The following is a 19,430-nucleotide window of genomic DNA, read 5'->3' on the forward strand; positions in this document are numbered from 1 at the left end:
ATTCAAACACTCAAATTTCACAACTGTAGTGAAAATAGCAATCAGTATACAAACATGGCCATTAAATGTAAAATACATTCATGATCATGAGTAACGTCGTCTATACCGGGCTATTTGAATTCATTACTACTATCTTCCTCCTAAACCCTCGGCTGTGCAGAACTCAATCTCATTTGAACTAGTAAGGGGCTCAGGGTTACACTACACCAAATACGTGCCCACAGAAAACTGCAAAATTGGACCGAAATAGCGCCGCTTGTTGACTCTTTGTGAAGAGGTTGGCCTCCGTTTTTTCACTGGAAATTCAAGATTATGACCAGAAAATCACTTTTTGTTTCAATTTTTGGGGGGTTAGCCATGCAATTTTTTTTATTTACCTTTCCCCCAAGATACCCCAAAGTAGTAGCAAATCTATGCGCTCAGCTCTGAATGTATCCACCTGCCTCCATCCAAAATAGGTCCAAAGGTTGGGGCTTTTTGTGATTTGGGATTTACAGAAATAGTGCTATGATCCCTCCTGATTATGGCATGTCTTAATGTAAAAACCTTGTTGGATCACAAAATATTAATGAGCTCGTGCACAGAAATACAACCATTTGGTGGAATGCACAGAAAGAGAACGAGAGACTGGAATCTACGTTCTTCAATCCTGCACAATCCTACAGGTGCAGTTTGAAGTATCTAAAAGGGTCAAGGTTCACATCAATGTCAGGAGATTGGTAACGGTGACCTACCTTTACCAGGTGCAGGAGTTGAAGTAGCCTGGGCACTCAGACGGACAGGTGATGAGCTCCGTGTGCTACGATGCTTGCCTGTCAAAGACGAGGTGGGCCCAAAGCCTGAGCCATAGCCCATAGATTCATCCAGCTTACGTGTCTCGTGCTCGAGGAGGACAGGATCTAGGGTGGTGTCCCGGGAGACAGTGTTTAAGGAATCACCTAGGAGGAGAATGGAAGTGTGTGCTAGTGAGTGATACAATATCCGGCATGGAGTCAGGGTACTAGACAAGGCCCGCCTGATAAGACATGAGGCTCAGGCTGCATCCAGGTCTGTTGTCTACTGCTAAGTCTAGTTCTCAGGGGTGAGATTGAGCTGAAAACAGCTGAAAAAAGGCATAAGGAAGCTGAACTGTGAAAATCTGCTATACTTTTGTACACAGCCAGTGAGGAAAAAAAAAGCTGAAACCAGCTAAAAAGCTGAAAATCTCACCCCTGAGTTCTTCACCCATAAGAAATATGCAAGGACACACTGACAACAGACATAGCCGTAGCTCTGAAAGCCCAAATTGAACATAGCCTAGGATTAACACAGACAGCTATGAGAAGTGGCTACAACTGTCAGCCGGTGGCTGCCTTAGCCCTAGCCAAGTCATCTACTGTTTCACTATAACTACAATCTTGGAAGCTGAGTATTACTGACTGGACTTACTGAGCATGTTTCTGAGGTCTTGGATCTCATCTGAGGTCTTGCTGCTTCTCGTGATGTACTGCTGACGTTTCTTCTGCTCCATATTCAGCTGGTCCTTCAATGTCATGTTCTGAAAAGAAGAAAATAAAATATAGATACTGGTCACAAACATCCTATGATGATTAATCCGTCAGTGATCTATGACTGACCTAGGCTGGAATAATTTAGAGTGACCTCTACCCACCTGTTCCTCTAAGGCCTTGACCCTCAATTAGCCCTCTAGCTTCCGCCATCTTCTCAGTAACGGTCAATGACCCTAACTGACCTATGACCTCTCCCACCTGTTCCTCTAAGGCCTTGACCCTCAATTAGCCCTCTAGCTTCCACCATCTTCTCAGTAACGGTCAATGACCCTAACTGACCTATGACCTCTACCCACCTGTTCCTCTAAGGCCTTGACCCTCAACTAGCCCTCTAGCTTCCACCATCTTCTCAGTAACGGTCAATGACCCTAACTGACCTATGACCTCTACCCACCTGTTCCTCTAAGGCCTTGACCCTCAATTAGCCCTCTAGCTTCCACCATCTTCTCAGTAACGGTCAATGACCCTAACTGACCTATGACCTCTACCCACCTGTTCCTCTAAGGCCTTGACCCTCAATTAGCCCTCTAGCTTCCACCATCTTCTCAGTAACGGTCAATGACCCTAACTGACCTATGACCTCTACCCACCTGTTCCTCTAAGGCCTTGACCCTCAACTAGCCCTCTAGCTTCCACCATCTTCTCAGTAACGGTCAATGACCCTAACTGACCTATGACCTCTCCCACCTGTTCCTCTAAGGCCTTGACCCTCAATTAGCCCTCTAGCTTCAACCATCTTCTCAGTAACGGTCAATGACCCTTACTGACCTATGACCTCTCCCACCTGTTCCTCTAAGGCCTTGACCCTCTATTAGCCCTCTAGCTTCTACCATCTTCTCAGTAACGGTCAATGACCCTGACTGACCTATGACCTCTACCCACCTGTTCCTCTAAGGCCTTGACTCTCTGTCGATGAGCCCTCTCTCTGGCTTCTAGCATCCTCTCAGCTTGTAGCTGTGCAGTGCGCAGCCTTTCTGTTTCCATGTCTGTCTCCTGGCGATGACGTGTTGTCAGCTCGATCAACCTACACGACAAAGGGCAATGTCCACGATCAGAAACTTCTTTGGTACAGAATGACGAGCATAGCCTGGATTTGCATACATTATCTCTGTACCCTTTTCATTCAGTTGACAGCGCCATCTCAGAAACTCAACTACACAAGCCTACTGCTTTCTTGTGTACCAAGTACTCTTTTTCATTTACTTTTTAAAAGTGCACAGAACTGATTGCTGGCTGCCAGCACTGAGATTCAATCTTGGTTGTATTTCTTAATTCTAGCCAACAGCTCAATGAGTTACTCCTTGCACTCACCTCTGAGCGTGTTGCTGCTCTGTCTCAGCCAGTGATCCCTGCAAAGCCTGTACCTGACGTCGTAACTCAGAGTTCTCCTGCTCAAAGGTACTCAGTGAGTTATCTAAGGCTCCCTTCTCAGATGAGACTCGCATGGCCACCTCATCCACGCGCATCTTCTCACGCTCAACCTGCCAAGGGCAGAAAAAGTAAAGTCTTGAAATTATGCCACTTCTCACCAAGTACTAGCAGAGGTTCTCTGAAGTTGTCTCAAACCAAATTTTCTACTACATTTCAAAGACAGCATCAAGATTCCCCCACCTTATCAAGTGTCTTCTTAAGAGCATTCTTATCCTTCTCCAGTCGTCCAGTGCTACGCTCTAGTTCTCTCTTCTCCGTTTCCAGGTTAGCGTAAGCCTTTTGTAGCATGGTAATGTGTTCTTGGGAGGTTTGCTTCTGGACTTGCAGCCGTTGGATTTGTCCCAGAGCATTGTCCTCTGATTCCTGACGCTGCTTCAGAATCTATGAACCGACAGAAGAAACAGCAAAATTGTAAACAACACACATCTATTCCACTGATTGACAGGAAAAAAGGGGCTTTGATTGATCCTAAATCTGTCCAAGTAAATGGATAAGTTTCAACTCTTACCTCCTGTAAGCTGCGGACCTGTCCCTCCAGCTCCATCCTACGGAGCTCAATGTCAGACATCTCATTCTGGAGTTGTTGGACTCGTTCCATCAATTGATGATTCTGCTTCTTGGCTTCAGATCCAGCATGTCTGAGGGTTAAGAAATACCAGCCCTAAAACACATCAGGTTGGTGTCAAGGTCGGACCTGGCTTGACAAAGTGCATTTTTCTACTTTGTAAGAAGCTTTAGCAGTGCAAATTTAGTAGATCAAGAAAGAATCTTGAATCTTGTGTTTGCCAACAAACGACTGCCCTGAGCCCTCCTAATATGGCTGTAGGTCCATCCAACATAAAGTACTGAAAAGGTTTAGGTGAATTTTGAAGTATCAGGCACTCCATACCTAGCTGTGTCCAACCTCTCTTGTAGTACACGTCGGTCATGTTCACTCTGTGACAGCGTCTGCTGCAGCTGCTGCATCTGTTCCTGCAGCTGACTGCTCTCCACGGTGCTGTCATTCAGAGACATGGACAGTGACTGCAGCTATAGAGGGCAAAACAGACAAAAAAGTATTGTAATAATTAGTGTCTTGACCTTGATCAACATGGAGGTAGACTTTCTATGTGAAAGGTAGGTCTTTCCCATTTGGTAGACTGAAATTTGGAGGAAATTGCAGTTTCAGAGTAATTGCTCATATTTGTGTTCACGGGGTACATCTGCCTTTACCTTGAGATCTTCACTCTTACCAAATGCATCTGCCATGCTATCCATAATCAGCTGCAATGCGCTGTTCTCACTTAGTGAATTTATACACATAAGGCTTTCCATACCTTTCCTTTGAGGTCACCTTCTTCTGCACTCTTAGCGAGGGCATTTGATAACCTGTCTACTGTCAGCTGCAATGAGCTGTTCTCACTTAGTGAATTTATACACAAAAGGCTTTCCATACCTTTCCTTTGAGGTCACCTTCTTCTTCTGCACTCTTAGCGAGGGCGTTTGACAACCTGTCCACTGTCAGCTGCAATGAGCTGTTCTCACTTAGTGAATTTATACACAAAAGGCTTTCCATACCTTTCCTTTGAGGTCACCTTCTTCTTCTGCACTCTTAGCGAGGGCGTTTGACAACCTGTCCACTGTCAGCTGCAATGAGCTGTTCTCACTTAGTGAATTTATACACATAAGGCTTTCCATACCTTTCCTTTGAGGTCACCTTCTTCTTCTGCACTCTTAGCGAGGGCGTTTGACAACCTGTCCACTGTCAGCTGCAATGAGCTGTTCCCACTTAGTGAATTTATACACATAAGGCTTTCCATACCTTTCCTTTGAGGTCACCTTCTTCTTCTGCACTCTTAGCGAGGGCGTTTGACAACCTGTCCACTGTCAGCTGCAATGAGCTGTTCTCACTTAGTGAATTTATACACATAAGGCTTTCCATACCTTTCCTTTGAGGTCACCTTCTTCTGCACTCTTAGCGAGGGCGTTTGACAACCTGTCCACTGTCAGCTGCAATGAGCTGTTCTCACTTAGTGAATTTATACACATAAGGCTTTCCATACCTTTCCTTTGAGGTCACCTTCTTCTTCTGCACTCTTAGCGAGGGCGTTTGACAACCTGTCCACTGTCAGCTGCAATGAGCTGTTCTTGCTCTCCAGAATCTGTATCTGTTTCATCAAGGTGTCGATTCGTTCCTGGCAGACCTGATGATGTGAAAATGGTGGTACCAAGGAATGAACATACAAATCCAAAGGGATGACTAACTGTAAATCTTACAAAGAGCTTGCAAGTAATGTGTGATTAACTGCTACCTGAAGTTGTTTCTATTTTAAACCTGATTTAATCCTAATAGACAAAAGACAATTTTCCATTGAAATGTCTTAGCCTAACAAAGACAACCTCTTATTAAAACAATGTAAGAAATGCATTCAGTTGAAAATTTCTCAGGGAATCCCATCCTTTGCAACTCTGTCATAACAGGTTTTGCCCCGGTTATGTTCCATCTTTGTTATGACTAAATGTCAGCGTAGGGGCAAAACTCGTAACTGAAAAGTAACATCTTCTTGATACAAAATAAATCTTTGCAACTCTGTCATACCTGGTTTTCGGTGACACGATCATTCATCGACAGCTGCAGTCGCTGTAGATCACCCTCCAAAGCCCGACGTTTCAACTCTAGCTGTGTGCCTCTATTCTCCGAGCCTTCCAAAGTATCTCGAAGTTGGCGCTTGTCTGCTTCCAGACGCTGCTCGTTCTGTTTCATCTTTCCAATCTTGTCTTGACAAGCACGTTTCTCATTCTCCGAGGACTGAAGAGATCGTTCCATAGTGTGAATCTTCTCTTGCATTCCTGTTTTAGTATGTCAAAAACCAAGGCATTTTTGGCTGACAACGTTCCTCAATCCTTTACGATCCCACACTATGCAGCAAACCAATGGCAGAGTCTTGACACTTTCAGAGCAACAAGTTTCATAAAAGAAAACAGTTTCAGGGTATGCCTTTTTCAACCCTAGTGTGTTTTGATGGATTTAAGGTCAGGCTTAAGGTTATCACTTGGTCAACAGTTGACAAGCACAATTAAACATGGATGACAGGACAGATGGACCAGATTAAAATTGTTGTGAATTTGGAGGATGACACAACCTCTATTCCAACACTTGTCTGTTCTTGGTTATTTGGTTTCCTTGGAACACTTCCTAATTTACCGTCAATTCCTTCTACAATCCCTCGTTCTCTCCTCTCACCTTTGCGTTCCCGTTCGTGTCTTCTGATAGTCTCTTCTTGTAGCATCAACGCCGTCTGAGCACTGCTCAGTCTACCGTCAGCTCCTCTCTTGCCTTCTTCTAGTTCCCCTAGAGATTTTTGTAGCTGCTGGAGACGTTGCTCGATGCGGCTTCTATCCTCATCCATCTCAGCCATCTCCTGACGCAGACTCTTGATCTTGGAATGTGCATCGTCCTTGCAAACAGAAAGAAAAAATTGGCTTAGTCTTCCCTCCACGAATGACTGAAGTTATTTTAACGTTCTCCAACGCCTACCAATTTTCCTGTATGCTAAATGCAACCAACTCTAATACTTTGAAGCTGGAAATGTTGACAAGCTGGAACTAGAACCCTGCCAAGAACAGAACAAGATGCAACGTTGGACCTCTCAGAGCTGAGAAATGAAGTGGTCAGACATAAGCCTTGGCATAATACTGTTTCCAGTACACCATGCCACCTGACTGCTGTCCACATCAAGGAACATCTGATGTCCACACATCACAACTTCTGGTTAATCCCACTTTGGCAGCAATGTCATGTTTGTTTTGCTCACCCTCTGCCTTTCTGTCTCTTTGAGCTGCTGAGAGAAGTCTCGCAGAGCAATACGGACCGTCTCAGGGTCAATGTCAGCCACAAGTTGCTCAAGACGAGTTGGTGACATGCTACGTTCCGGGCTACGAGAGCGGTCCGGAGAACCAGTCCGTGGGATGGGGCTGCCTCGTCCATCGGTAGTAGTGGTGTATGTGTTGTCAAAACCTGCGTGAGAAAAAAGGAAGCTGAATGGGTGACGGCAATATCCATGCTCGCTGCAAAGCACCAAGGGGGAAAAAAGTTGAAAGCAGACTTGATGTGAGCACTGCATTTGCTGTGACAGATTTTCTGACCATCCCATTAATCAAACAGGCATTTAGCTTTATTTTTCTTCACACATCAATGCATTGTTTACAATATCCAAATGAATGGGTACAAAGCTATGTCAAATGCAGGTGACGATAAAAATTGTTTTTGTTAATCAGGAATGAACAAACACCAAGAGAGAAAATTGCAGGTGGTACTGTTGACATGTGGCTGAAGTTTGCACTTTCAACTCAAAACCAACATCAAGTGTCAACTTGGGAGCTTTGTAGACTGAAAATGTTTAATGCACAGAATCTTAGTAGGAGTGGAAGGTAAATCATCTTGGATTGTTAAAATGATTTTGAGATGAATAGTAAAAAGCGAGGTAAATCCAAGAAGTGATTATTGATATTAGAGACTGTGTTCATGTCATTGCAACAATGTCATAACAGGGTGTACAAAGCTAGGCTGCATCATAACAAGTGCCACTGCAAACCTGTCGGAAGTTTCTTTGCAATTAAAATTGTGAGATGTGTCAATTTGCAAATAAATATGCAAAAGCTGTGTATGAGTTAAAAAAATCATATTCACTGATAAATTGGCTCTCAATGACCTACCTGCTGTTAGATTGAAGCTTACTGCACGGAAGCATTAAGAAATTAAAATGGGGGAAGGATTCATTAAAAGGCAAAACTAATTTTAAAATGTTAGGCACAAAAAAAATCACAATTTGTCATTTAAGTGGGATCAGAGTGAGAAGCCAAGACTATGTTTCCCCTGAAATTAAGTTTTTTCTAATACATGAACTTCTCAGGGAAAGATATCCAGAGATCAAGTTTTTTTCATACTTCTCACATCATTTTTTCATTAAGCCCAGAGTAGATTTACTCAAGCTCACCAAACTAAATGAAACACGCTCTCGCTGAAGGCTGTTCATTCTTGACTTACCTTTGCCAGGTGAGCGAGTCCGACGACTTCTTACAGGGCTTGGACTGCGAGCTCTCAGTGTAGATCCTGGACTACCTGATGGTACAGCACCTGTACCAATACCCAGGGTACGACGGAGGGCTGAATGTAGGCTACCTAGCTTGAATTCTACATCACGCTTGGCTCCTAGGGAAACAATCACAAACAGTACACTGACATCAATGGTTTTATCTCTGACATTCAGGAGTTTAGGTAAACATAAAATAGAAACGAGGTGATGTGTTGGCCTGACACTAGGGCTGTGCCGAATATACGCTATACCGAACATTCGGCTGTACCGAACATCGTCCTTGGCTCCCAATATTTTGTACACAAAACCTACCAAACACGATGCAGTTGCCATTTGTAATTCCCGAACGTCAACTTGATAAAACAGTAGGGATTTTTATGTCGGAGAGTGACAAGTGGCCATTATTTCCCCAAGGATTAGAAGGGAAAGCCACTAACTGTTGAGGAATTAATTGTAATTAACTAGCTGAGAAACTGGGTACATTGGTCCGCATTTGTTCGAAGTCGTCTTCTAGTGACAGCCACGGCACGCACGGTTAATATGCCAACAGTATTGAATGGACAATGGTTTTGCAACTCCGCGTGATCGATCGGGTGCGCACCGTGGCATTAGTATAAAGAGGGCGCCGGTGATACACAAGCCACTGAGATTTGCCACAGCATGCATCAGGGATCAATCGTGAGCGATAGCTTCACGATTTTTAGGATAAACTTGAAATCAATTTTGTAACTTAAGATTTAATAAAGAGCAAAATTAACCTCCACGACTTTCCCCTCGTGTCAAATATATTGTTTGAAAGTTGAAATCGTATGTATGCAAAACTGTGGAAATAAATGAACATGATGACATGTTGCAAGAGGTTTTCTGCAAGTTAATTCACAGAACTTGGTCTCTTATTTATGCATGTATTTTCTGCTCTGGAATAGTGAATTATTCAAATTGACTCAGCCCTACCCAACACCCTCTTGTTCAAGTTTGAATCTAAAAAGTGCTTTTTCATGAAGGTATGCTAATTCGACGTTGCTAATTACTGCCTGGACTGCTTTGATATCTGCTCAGTCCTGGAATAATCTCAGCCCAAAGGAATGAAACCAATGTGGCAAATTGTGAGTCCTAACGCAACTCAGATTTGACATTTGGTGGATTTGTTCTTTTCTTTCCTTCACTGAAATGACCGAAAATGCAACTATTCTTGTTTTTTCATTGTCAACAATCTCACAGTTTAAACTACTGAATCTACGAATTAGCTCTAGCGGGAAATTGTGTTTGTCTCTGACCTTCAACCTGAGCTAGCTGAGCCTCTAAGCCATTAATCCGTCCCTCGGCAGCACTCAGTTTCAACTTCAATTCACCCATCTCCCCGTTGGCATACTCCAGCGACGTCTCTGTTACCCTCAGCTTATCGGACAGCTTCCTCTCTGTGTTGCGTGCATCGTCCAGTGCCATTTGGTAATCCTTCTCTCGTAGGCGGAGCTCCTCCTCTAACTCGTTGTAGCGTCGCTGCAGGTTGGCAGCATCTTTGCGGATGGCCTCGCGGGCTGATTCTGTCTCCACGATCTTCTGCTTGAGGGAGTAGATATCCTTGCGACTGTCTTCCTCACGAGCATCAGCAGCTGAGAGGCGAGCCATCAGGTCCTCGATCTCTTTGACTCTCTTAGTTCGCTCAGTCTCAAGGGTTTTGATCTGGCAGGGAAATTGAGGAAACATATTTCAGTGATTAATTTTTGTTGCATTATTAATAGCGGGGTCAGTTTTAGCTAGAGTGATTTGAGATTTCACTACAATTCATACTCCATCAAACAATTAGCACATTAACCCGAACAGTCCTCAGTCCTCCAACAGGTGAAGGATTGAGGACTGTTAGGGTTAATTCTACACCACCCTAGGTACAAACAACAAGTTATGTTTGCTCCGACATAGTATCCAATCAAGAACTACCATTCAGAGAAGAGGCTTCATAAAAACTGTAGATCATGAAATGATCCCATTCATAACAGACAAAGAAGTAAACATTCCTACCATCTTTACTTACCTGTCGCCTGAGTTCTTGTAATTCTCGTCTTGCTTCCAGACGTGACTTTTCCACTTCCCTCAAGCTAGACCTCAATTCACCGGCTTCTTTCTGAATAGCGGACTTGGCTTCCTCCAAAACTGGAAATTAACAGAGGTTAAAACTCGGCTAACTTCTGACCACCAGTAAGTGTAGAGACACCAAGCAGTATTTGAAGAGTTGGTCCTAAATGGCACATTCCAAGATTTCTCAATCTCATTTTCCGTCTTGATCAATCCCAGCATTCCACTCACCATTGATTCGTTGAACCTTGTCCTCTACGCTGCGATTCAATGACATCTTCTCAGCTTCTGTCTTCTTCACCTTGTCTCGAAGCTCCTCACTAACTTTCGTCACTGATTCCTTCTCACGAATTTCGTCATTCCACTGCCGTTTCATGTCCAGATTTTCTTTACGCATAACCTCCCTTGCCTCATCACCTTCAAAACATAATCACAACAAAAACTGAGATTAGGCAATTACCACAAATTGGGCATCCTAAACAAGAGGCATGGCTTATTTTAGCTGCCCTCCATGAGACATCAAATACCAGTTAAAGTCAAAACGACTGCCACTACTGTCTTCACTCCTGCAAAGTCCTTGAAATGTTTAAGAAAGTACGGTGGTAGAGCTGCTATTTATTTTGGTTTATAAAAGCACCTTTGAGGAAACAGACTTGCTTCCTTTGTCTAATCCCTGATGAACCCTCTGCCCACTAACCTTCTCGAATCTTACGATGAGCCTCAATCAACTCTCGTCTCACACCATCTCGACTCTCCTCCACCATCTTGAGTTGTGTCTTGAGTTCATTGACCTCTCTCATCAGAGCTTCCTTTGCCTTCTGGAGGTCCTTAATGTTAGATGTCAGTTCACGAACATGCCTCTCGTGTGCTTCACTATACCATGGAGAGGAGAAAATCAAAGTGGAGTGCAGTGAAGTCTGCTTAATTGATGAACACCTGCAGGAATTCTGAAGAGTTCTTATGCAAAGCAATCATATTCATGAAGTTCATTTTTAATCTAATTTATTTTGTTAATAGGAAGTTGTCAAGATTGCTTAATGGACTTACGTGGCTTCCTCAAACTTTCCTCTCAGATCCTTGGACTCAATGATGGAAGCGTTCAGAGCATCCTACAAGAAATAATAACAGTTTCAAAAAGATAACAAAAACTTCAATGAATTACTTGCGTCCCAAAACCAAAAAAAGGCTGCCTTGTTTGAGAACCATGAAAAGTCACTACAAAGTTCCAAGATGAGCTCTAAATCAGTCAGCATCCAGGAGGGACTTTGTAAAAGGAGTGAATTTTTTCAACCTCTCAACAAAATGGACTATTCGTGGTCACCTTGTCTTGCTCAGCTTTGGTGAATGCCTCTCGTTTCAATCGATCCATCTCCATGGATGCATTGGCCAGTTCTCGTTGGGAGTTATTCAGTTTCTCCATTAACTGATTCTTCTCTTGCTGGGCGAGTGACAAGGCCTGAAGGGAAAGAAATGGGCAAAGACAAAGCAACAATTATCGCAAAGAATATGTACATGATTACCATATTCGACACAATCAACACATCATTGTTTTCTTACTATTTTCAGGAAAATTTTTTTTCTCCTTTAAAACACACACTTCATTACTTAAACATTCATTTGGACAAATATAATTATTTTTTTTGTAAAATTTCCTTCTTTAAAGCCAGGAGATTCAATTAAGACTTCAGGAATATTGAGCCTTTCTGATTAACCACATCGCGCCAGGGGCATTTATGTATGTTGATGATGCTGGGACGGGATAATTTTCCTTTTTATTTGTGTTTTCAAAATTCTTTAAAAATTCATTTCTTTTTTTACTGGACAATTAAACCCACACAAAACACTGTCTGGTTTCCACTCTAATCTGACAGACAGCATCTACTGACGCTGGAGTATTTCAGCCAGGCCTGCCACCTTGTAAATAGAGCCCAGATTGTGCGGTGTTACGTAATTTGCTTTTGTTCATGAAACTGGCACAGTGCGCTGCTGACCTCTTTTCAATAGGGGCCAGAGTAGCGTGCAGGGGTACTGTGTGGCTCATCGCTGGTGGAGCGCTTTTGTCCCTGGTGGTAATCTGCTTGTATCGAATGCCCCAAACTGTGGTATACTGTTTCAAAACAGCACTGGACTATCTCCACTATTGAGAGTGAAAAATATTTTGGTAATTCCCAGCAACCTGGTCTTTGTCACAGTGTACAGTGTTTTGTTACAAGGCCCAGTTCCCTTTGTCCAATTTCGGAGACCCCGGCAATGCATATAAAGAATACATGTCCAAAACTGGAATCCCCGGCGGCAAGTGGTTAATAAGAGACTCATTTCTGTCTCGTGCATATTCATTACCTGTTGCTTGTCATTTTCAGCCAATAGGAGACTCTCATCTCTGTCTCTTTGCATCATGGCAGTTTCTTCCTCCATGGCTTCTTTGTCCTGTTCATATTTGGCCACCAGCTCCTCCCGTTCCTGGTTAGCTTTATGAACGATTTCATCTCTTTCCCCTTCCAACTGCAATCGGATTGTCTCCTGAAAAAACGGGAGCAATTGCACCGAGAACATTTGTAACACTTTGTTCACTTATGTTGTCTTAGCTCTGATGGACTGTTGTCACACGAAAATATTGTTTTTCAAATGCTTTTGCACAATGCTAAGAAAACAGCGCTGTTGAAATCACATTAAGAAGGCAAATTTTGGATAAACTGACTTTTGGAGTACGTCAATTGCTTCTTCTTGTTTGGTCTCTCCGTCAACAGCCTTTTATTTTTTCCTTCTTACCTTTTCTCGGTTGACTCTCTCCATCTCTTCTTCATGCATCTGTTCTCTTTGCTTGATGGCCAGCTGTGAATCCCTCTCTCCCAGAGACAATTTCTGCTTCAAGAGGTCCAGATCCTTGTCTCGCTTGGTCACTTCAATTTCCATCTCCTTACGGACCCGAGCAAGGTCAACTACAACACCAAACATACTCCAAATAAGACTTGCTTCTTTTTTGGCCATCTTTACTTTCTGATTTTGTTTTGGTTGATGCCTGGACATATTTTGTAGAAACCTTTCAAAATCTTCCCAAATCAAACACTGTGCAGGAATTAACGACACATTTGTTGCACTCATTTTGGAGGGCACTCCAGATTAGCAGTTGCTCTGCCTTCTTAAACCATGCAAAATCCTCTTCCCAAACCAATTGGACAAACCTGTGATGGCCTCTTTAGCAAGCTGCAGTTCCTGGACCTCAGCTTCAAGCTGTTCCTTCCTGTTCTCCAACTTAGCTGCGGTCTGCTGAGCTTCATACAAGGTTGTCTCTAGACTGTCCTTGTCACTATTCAGAGCAGCTATCACCTAAAAACAAAGAACAAAAATACAAAATTAAAGTGAGAATTGCAGCTTCAGTGTGCCTCAGACAACAGCTTTGATTCCTTTCTAAGGTAGATGTCACCTTCATGTGATACACATGGTTGAAGGCTTCATCTCCTTATTTTGATCTGACAGTTTGTACAATAAAAGCAAGACGTTCACCAGACCGAGTCCTTAAAGCTTGAGATCTATAAGAGCTCCCATCCAATCTGTTAGACAATCTTTGACATGATCTGAAATCGACTTCCTTTATGACCAACTGACCTCGCTCTGTGCCCGATTCTCCCTCTCTGCGGCGGTCAACTGCACCACCAGGCTGGCTTTGTCTTTGGTCAACTCTTCTTTCTCCTTGGCAATCCGAGAGACGTTATCTGCTTGCTGCTCCAGACCACGCTGGTATTTAAGGAGCTCCTCCACAAGGGATGCCTTCTGACGACTCACCTACATCAAGGCAAACAGCAAATAGTTTAAAACGTCACTTAGGATGGTCCATGAAAAACCAGAAGCCAGTACATTGGAAATTATTACTTAATACCAAAATAACAGTAAATTTTTAATCTCCTATCAAGCTGCTCATCAAGCCTTCCGCCTACTTTTTCACTCTGCCCACCTGTAAAAGGCTGCTCTGTGATTCTCTAATAAAAACTAGATTCAATCAATTCATGGTGCTCAGGTATGCTCCCTGCCCCCCTTCCCATGTCAGCCTGACTCCACCCACCTGTGACAAGCTATCTTGTAGTTCTGCTTTATCTCTGTTGACAGCTGCCAGATCATCTTCCAGCTGAGCCTTGGATTGTTCCGCCAAGCTCAAGCTCTGATCAAGACCCATCTTCTCCGTCTCAGTATCCATCTTTTCGCTCTCGATGCGGGCGAGCTCGTCCCGGATGGTGGATTTCTCATGCTCAAGGTGACCTTTCTCTGAGGACAAGGCCTGTTTGTCACTCTCAAGCTGGGTGAAAACAAGTGGACGATATCCATTCAGTTACATCATTTACGAAGTTTAAAAAAAGATCTAGGAACTCGATATACTTTCAGTCAAGGATTAATCTTAAAATTAAAAAGAAAACAGAGATTTCACAACACAGACTGTTACACTTTCTCAAACCAAATAATCAAAGTCATCCTCTTACTTGCATGATGATCTTATTGAGTTCAATCTTGTCTTGTCCCAGTCCTTCGTTCAATGCTTGCATCTTGAGAAGAGCATCCCTTAGACTTGCCTCGTCAGTCTTCACTTTGTTCAGATTCATCTCTAGCTCAGCTTTCTGCAGCTCAGCTCTTGATAGTGCAGCACCTGTATGGTGCACAGTATAACACATCGTTTGTGATCAATCATTTCTATTACTGACTAGCTGTGGTAAGAATACTTCATAAAACTGTAAGTAACACAGCAATACATGCGTAGATATTAGCGATGTTACAGCAAGGTATTTAAACATACCTCCATGCATTTCTTAAACAGTTGCTACTTGACCTAAGAGGTTTTCAGTGCCAAACTGTCATCCATTGCCTCAACTCCCTACACTAAACCTGCTTGCATACGTACAAACTTGTCAGAATGTTCTCCCGATTGATATTCTGTTTGACAGACTGGTATGGACTCACTGATTTCTGCTTTTTCTTGGTCCAGAACCTCTTTCTCCAGGGTGGCTTTGTTAAGTGATTCCTTCAGGCTGACTATCTCCTCCTTCAAGGTGGAATTCTTACCTTCCATCTGCTCAAGAAGCTTGTGGCTGAGAAAGAAAGAAAAGATCACTAATAAATGTAAACCCATTTTTCCTTGCTTTTGAATGTTCTCTCAAGAATTTCTGCACCAACTTTTTTTGATCCATTTTATCTTCACTAGTTTTCCCTCCTTATCAAAGTTTGGACCCAATCTCTCACGGTCACTACTCTTCTATGTTTCATCTTCATCATTTCTTCTCTCATTCACCTTCTATCAATCTCTTTCTTCTGTCGACCCATATCTTTCTCTCGATCATCTCTCTCGTCTTCCAAGCTGTCTCGTTGTCGTTGCAGCTCAGCATTTGCCGACTGGATCCTCTCGTTCTCCATGTTCAGGGCTTCAATTTGTTCGTTCAGTGAGCGACGAAGATTCTCAAGGGCTGACTTCTCACTGTCAAAGCAAACAATTGAAAAGATGTAAATTTGAAAACCTATTGGAATGCAGAAAACAAAAAGTTTCTGTTACCTGACATAAAAACACTTGATGAGTCCTTTGAAGTCTGTCGTAAATCTTAAATCCAATTCTGACCTTATTATGAAGTTGATATTTTTGATGTAAATATCCTAAAATTATGCAGCCTACCTCCCTGTCGCTTCAAGTGAGTTCCGGAGTCTATCGCGATCTCTCCTGACATCATCGGTCTGGCGTTTCGCTGTCTCCAAGTCATCATTCAATCCCTGGATGGAGCGTTCAAGATGTCTTTTCTCTGATTCCCCGTCGTCAGCTTGCTTCTTCAAGGAAGCAATCTGTTCCTTGGTGCTGTTCAACTTGACTTTCAGCTCCTGTTGAAACATCACAACATTAACACATTGTATTCCCTTGGCAGAGGAAGAGCCAAAACCAAATCCTTTCTGACAAAAGGCAGAAAGAAAATCAGGAGATCGTTAAGTTTGGTAGAACTCACCTGAACCTGTAGCTGTCGCTTTTGTAGTGCAGCTTGGACAGCCGAGTAAGTCGACTCGGCAAAGGCTGGTGAACGAGATCGAGACGGTGACAGGGTGCGTCTAGTTGGAGAGACAGTACGACGAGGTGAAGGAGTACGGTGAAGCTGGTAGGGCCGACCAGGTGATTGAGAACGTCTGAGGGGAGAAGGTATCATCACCAAGTGAAGTTGTCAGGTTTTGCTTAGAACACTCTCGCTCTGGCAACCTGATCTAAATGTATTCAGATGTCAAAGATTTCTGGAAGACAAAATAATCTCACCTCAGTGGAGTAGACCTAGCATAGGGAGATGGCAGAGTCACATCAGACATCAATCCATTCTCCTGTGGATCTTCTCCAATACCATTCATATCGCCATCAGCCGTCCCTGAGATATCAGCATCTTGGATGACCACTTGAGCAATGTCGCGCAGCGCGGTGTGCAGTGCCTCGCATTCCTCACGCAGTAACTGCAGCGTCTCGCCTTCATCCACGACATCCGACGGCGACTGCTGCTGCTGCGATGCCTCGGTGCGGCTAGACTCCAGCGGTTGAGTCTGGGAGGGTGAGATGGTCACTCGGCTGATGCTGGTAGCACTCGCTGCATTTCGCAGCTGGTTGTCCTTCTCAGCCAAAAGAATCTTATACTTCTCATTGGTCACAGTCAGCTCATTAATCCTGTCATTTTAAAGAGTAATACGAAATACACCGTCAGAGTCACTTCTCTTCTTTATTCTGGACTTCTTTGAAATAGCATATTTACATCCTGACTAACTCCGAACCTTCTGGAGACAAAGGGCGAATGAAGTAGCACCACAAGCTACTTTTTAAAGGCAATAAACATTCCTTTGATGGCAAATTTAAATTCCAATTCTGAATGCTAGCCTCAGGGCACCGAGAACCAAGGGTGATAATAATCAGTGATTTGAATTGTTTTTTCGTCAATCACCTTCTCACTCCTGCAAATACTATGGGAATTGGAAAAGATCAGTCAAGCCACTGTTAACTTTTTATTATCCCTCGGGTCACTGATCAAATCCATACTCTTGCTCCGACCCACTTCCTTACCTGGTATTAAGCTCTGTCTTCTCCATGTCAAACCTAGCCTGGAGGTCCAATAGTTCCTTGACCTTATCGCGGAGCTGTTGTTCAAGTTGCAGTCGTTCAGATCGCTCCTTCTCCAATTGGACGACAGAGCTGGTCTCGGTAGTACGCATGTTGGCATTGAGGTTCAAGCAGGCTGAGTGGAGGTTGCGAGACATACGGGTCATCTCAGCGCGAACTTGTGCCATATCCCTAAGAAAACATCCAAAACGTACAAGTTCAAGAAATAACTGTCTTTTAGATGAGAAACAAACTCCATCAAAACTCTGACTGGTGCCTTCTTAATCATCGTATTGTTGGTTCTCTCACAAACGGACAAATATATGTGGCTAAAAAGTTATGAAGAAAATTCTCTATTTCATCTGGAAGGAGCTGCCTCTGTGGATAGATCATGAAAAAAAGGTTAATGGTCTTCCATCATGATAAACTGGTTTATGGTCCAACACCATGATAAACTGGTTAATGGTCCTGCACCATGATAAACCAGTCTATGGTCTTACATCATGATAAACTGGTTCATGGTCTTACCGTTCAGTTGCTGTTTTCATCTCACTGAATCCACGTCGGAAGCCAACCACATTACGCCAGACAGCTAACAGACGACTGTGCTCATTGTTGAAGTAATCATTGAAGGACTGGAATTTACGGAAGATAAATCCAGGAAATCATTAGCAAAGTAAATATGTAGAGACAACATAAATGAAATGCCCCATTCAGAAAAGCTACGGGCAATGAGCTCTTTAGAACCAGTACAGTACATGTCTCTCAAGAGCTACCATCGTGTCGTCACTTAAAGGCTTTTAAGTCTCACCATGATTCATGCTGCAAGAATCTCAATATCTGCGAGTCCACTTTGCAGTTAAGGTCGAAGGTGAGCAACATTTTTTGACAATTTTTCATTTGCTTCCCTCTTAGATGGGAACCAACCAAAGTGATCAGGTGAATTGCAAACCCAGATCAGCAAGGTTTACAGGAGTAGCTGTGTCTATTAGCTTCTGTCCCCCCCCCTACATGTGCAAGGACAGGCTCCCAGTCTAGTAGTTACCTTCTCCTCCTCTCTCCACTCTTTCTCCCGTACTTCCAGGTCATCTCGTGTTTTAGACAAGTCAGAGTTCAGTCGGGAGATGTCAGCTGTCAGGTGTTGATTGGCCGTAGTGGATTGATCAAGTTGCTCTCGTAGGATGGAGTTGACGTGAGCTAGGCTAGAACTCCTTGAGGGTGGGGAAGAAAAGTTGTGTAAATTTCCAAAAAGGGATGGAAAAAGTTAATATAAAAATCCCATACAGTGCGTTGAATGTAACTTATGAACCACGGAGAAGAAACATTTCCAGCCCTCAATGCCCTCATTTTGATGAATATGCAAGAAATATTTGATTGATCTCACCTCTGTTGCTCTTCTTCAAGTTTCAAGAGAGCATTCTCAAGATCAGTTGAGTGTTCCTCTTCTCTTAGCTTGAGCTGGGCTTCAGCTGTCTCCAGCTGGCTCTGGAGAGAGTCTGTCGTACTTCTCAGCTATCAGGTTTAGTAAGCAAAAGATAATCAGGATCAATTGAAATCCCAGCGGTTCACCTTCTGACACTCTTCGTACTCAGGCAAAGTGAAAGACCTAACTGCTAAACTTGGCTAGTTGAATGATTTAGGATCAAGCAATTTTTCCCTCAAAGTTCATTTTATTATCTTGGTCATGGAACATTCTTTTCAAAACTTCTTTCAATGAATCTCCAAGGTATTTGTGGAACAAAAGTAATCTTTTATACCAAGTAAGACTATAAAACAAAACGGTGTTGAACAGTGAGAAAGTTGATTTCTTTAGAGTGTGAGTAAAGCAGAAAAATGTTTGTGGCTGTCAGGGGAATTACACAGGAAATAAATAATTAATATTTATTTTGGATAATGCTACATACCGAGTATCTATGCTGCTCATTTTCAGCAACTCTTTCCTGCAACTGAGCCTCCAGCTCACCACATTTCCTCTTGTACTGCAACACCTGCAAACAATGAAACCAGTTAGCCTGAGAAGCAGCTGTTTTAGACCGTCTTAAAGTGGAGCTCTGAAACCTGCTTAAATTAAGAAGTACAAAGGCACTTAAGTCTTGAAGATGCATGTGGCCAATCCATGTCTAAGAGACTGTATCAAACTTGTGTCTTTCTGAGAGCTACCCCTCAAGGCAGGTCTAGGAGGGCAATATATGAACTGGCTGTTTCCAA

General features: G+C 43.1%; 1 protein-coding gene across 6 annotated transcripts in view; it reads right to left on the reverse strand.

Annotated features, from left to right (window-relative positions):
* LOC110979138 (uncharacterized) overlaps positions 1–19,430 on the reverse strand; it is a 38,285-nt gene that overhangs the window by 3,056 nt on the left and 15,799 nt on the right. For 5 of the 6 annotated variants that reach the window (XM_087147611.1, XM_087147607.1, XM_087147609.1 and 2 more), the window contains 35 exons: positions 19,127–19,210; positions 18,607–18,734; positions 18,268–18,433; positions 17,751–17,857; positions 17,187–17,414; positions 16,401–16,796; positions 16,102–16,276; positions 15,780–15,979; positions 15,405–15,587; positions 15,077–15,204; positions 14,602–14,765; positions 14,190–14,420; positions 13,736–13,912; positions 13,312–13,456; positions 12,899–13,068; positions 12,470–12,649; positions 11,451–11,585; positions 11,177–11,238; positions 10,827–11,002; positions 10,361–10,546; positions 10,089–10,207; positions 9,334–9,739; positions 8,008–8,172; positions 7,677–7,697; positions 6,776–6,978; positions 6,205–6,418; positions 5,560–5,810; positions 5,024–5,164; positions 3,871–4,010; positions 3,490–3,619; positions 3,162–3,362; positions 2,862–3,031; positions 2,433–2,574; positions 1,429–1,537; positions 735–938 (listed from right to left, as the gene is read on the reverse strand). In XM_087147611.1, the coding sequence (XP_087003737.1) occupies positions 735–938; positions 1,429–1,537; positions 2,433–2,574; positions 2,862–3,031; positions 3,162–3,362; positions 3,490–3,619; positions 3,871–4,010; positions 5,024–5,164; positions 5,560–5,810; positions 6,205–6,418; positions 6,776–6,978; positions 7,677–7,697; positions 8,008–8,172; positions 9,334–9,739; positions 10,089–10,207; positions 10,361–10,546; positions 10,827–11,002; positions 11,177–11,238; positions 11,451–11,585; positions 12,470–12,649; positions 12,899–13,068; positions 13,312–13,456; positions 13,736–13,912; positions 14,190–14,420; positions 14,602–14,765; positions 15,077–15,204; positions 15,405–15,587; positions 15,780–15,979; positions 16,102–16,276; positions 16,401–16,796; positions 17,187–17,414; positions 17,751–17,857; positions 18,268–18,433; positions 18,607–18,734; positions 19,127–19,210 (6,037 nt within the window). The remainder of the gene's footprint in view (positions 1–734; positions 939–1,428; positions 1,538–2,432; positions 2,575–2,861; positions 3,032–3,161; positions 3,363–3,489; positions 3,620–3,870; positions 4,011–5,023; positions 5,165–5,559; positions 5,811–6,204; positions 6,419–6,775; positions 6,979–7,676; positions 7,698–8,007; positions 8,173–9,333; positions 9,740–10,088; positions 10,208–10,360; positions 10,547–10,826; positions 11,003–11,176; positions 11,239–11,450; positions 11,586–12,469; positions 12,650–12,898; positions 13,069–13,311; positions 13,457–13,735; positions 13,913–14,189; positions 14,421–14,601; positions 14,766–15,076; positions 15,205–15,404; positions 15,588–15,779; positions 15,980–16,101; positions 16,277–16,400; positions 16,797–17,186; positions 17,415–17,750; positions 17,858–18,267; positions 18,434–18,606; positions 18,735–19,126; positions 19,211–19,430) is intronic. The other variant, XM_087147608.1, reaches the window with a different exon arrangement.

The sequence above is a fragment of the Acanthaster planci genome, linkage group LG16, assembly GCF_054643075.1.
Source record: "Acanthaster planci isolate LZ-2023a linkage group LG16, COTS_SCS, whole genome shotgun sequence".
Taxonomy (NCBI): domain Eukaryota; kingdom Metazoa; phylum Echinodermata; class Asteroidea; order Valvatida; family Acanthasteridae; genus Acanthaster; species Acanthaster planci.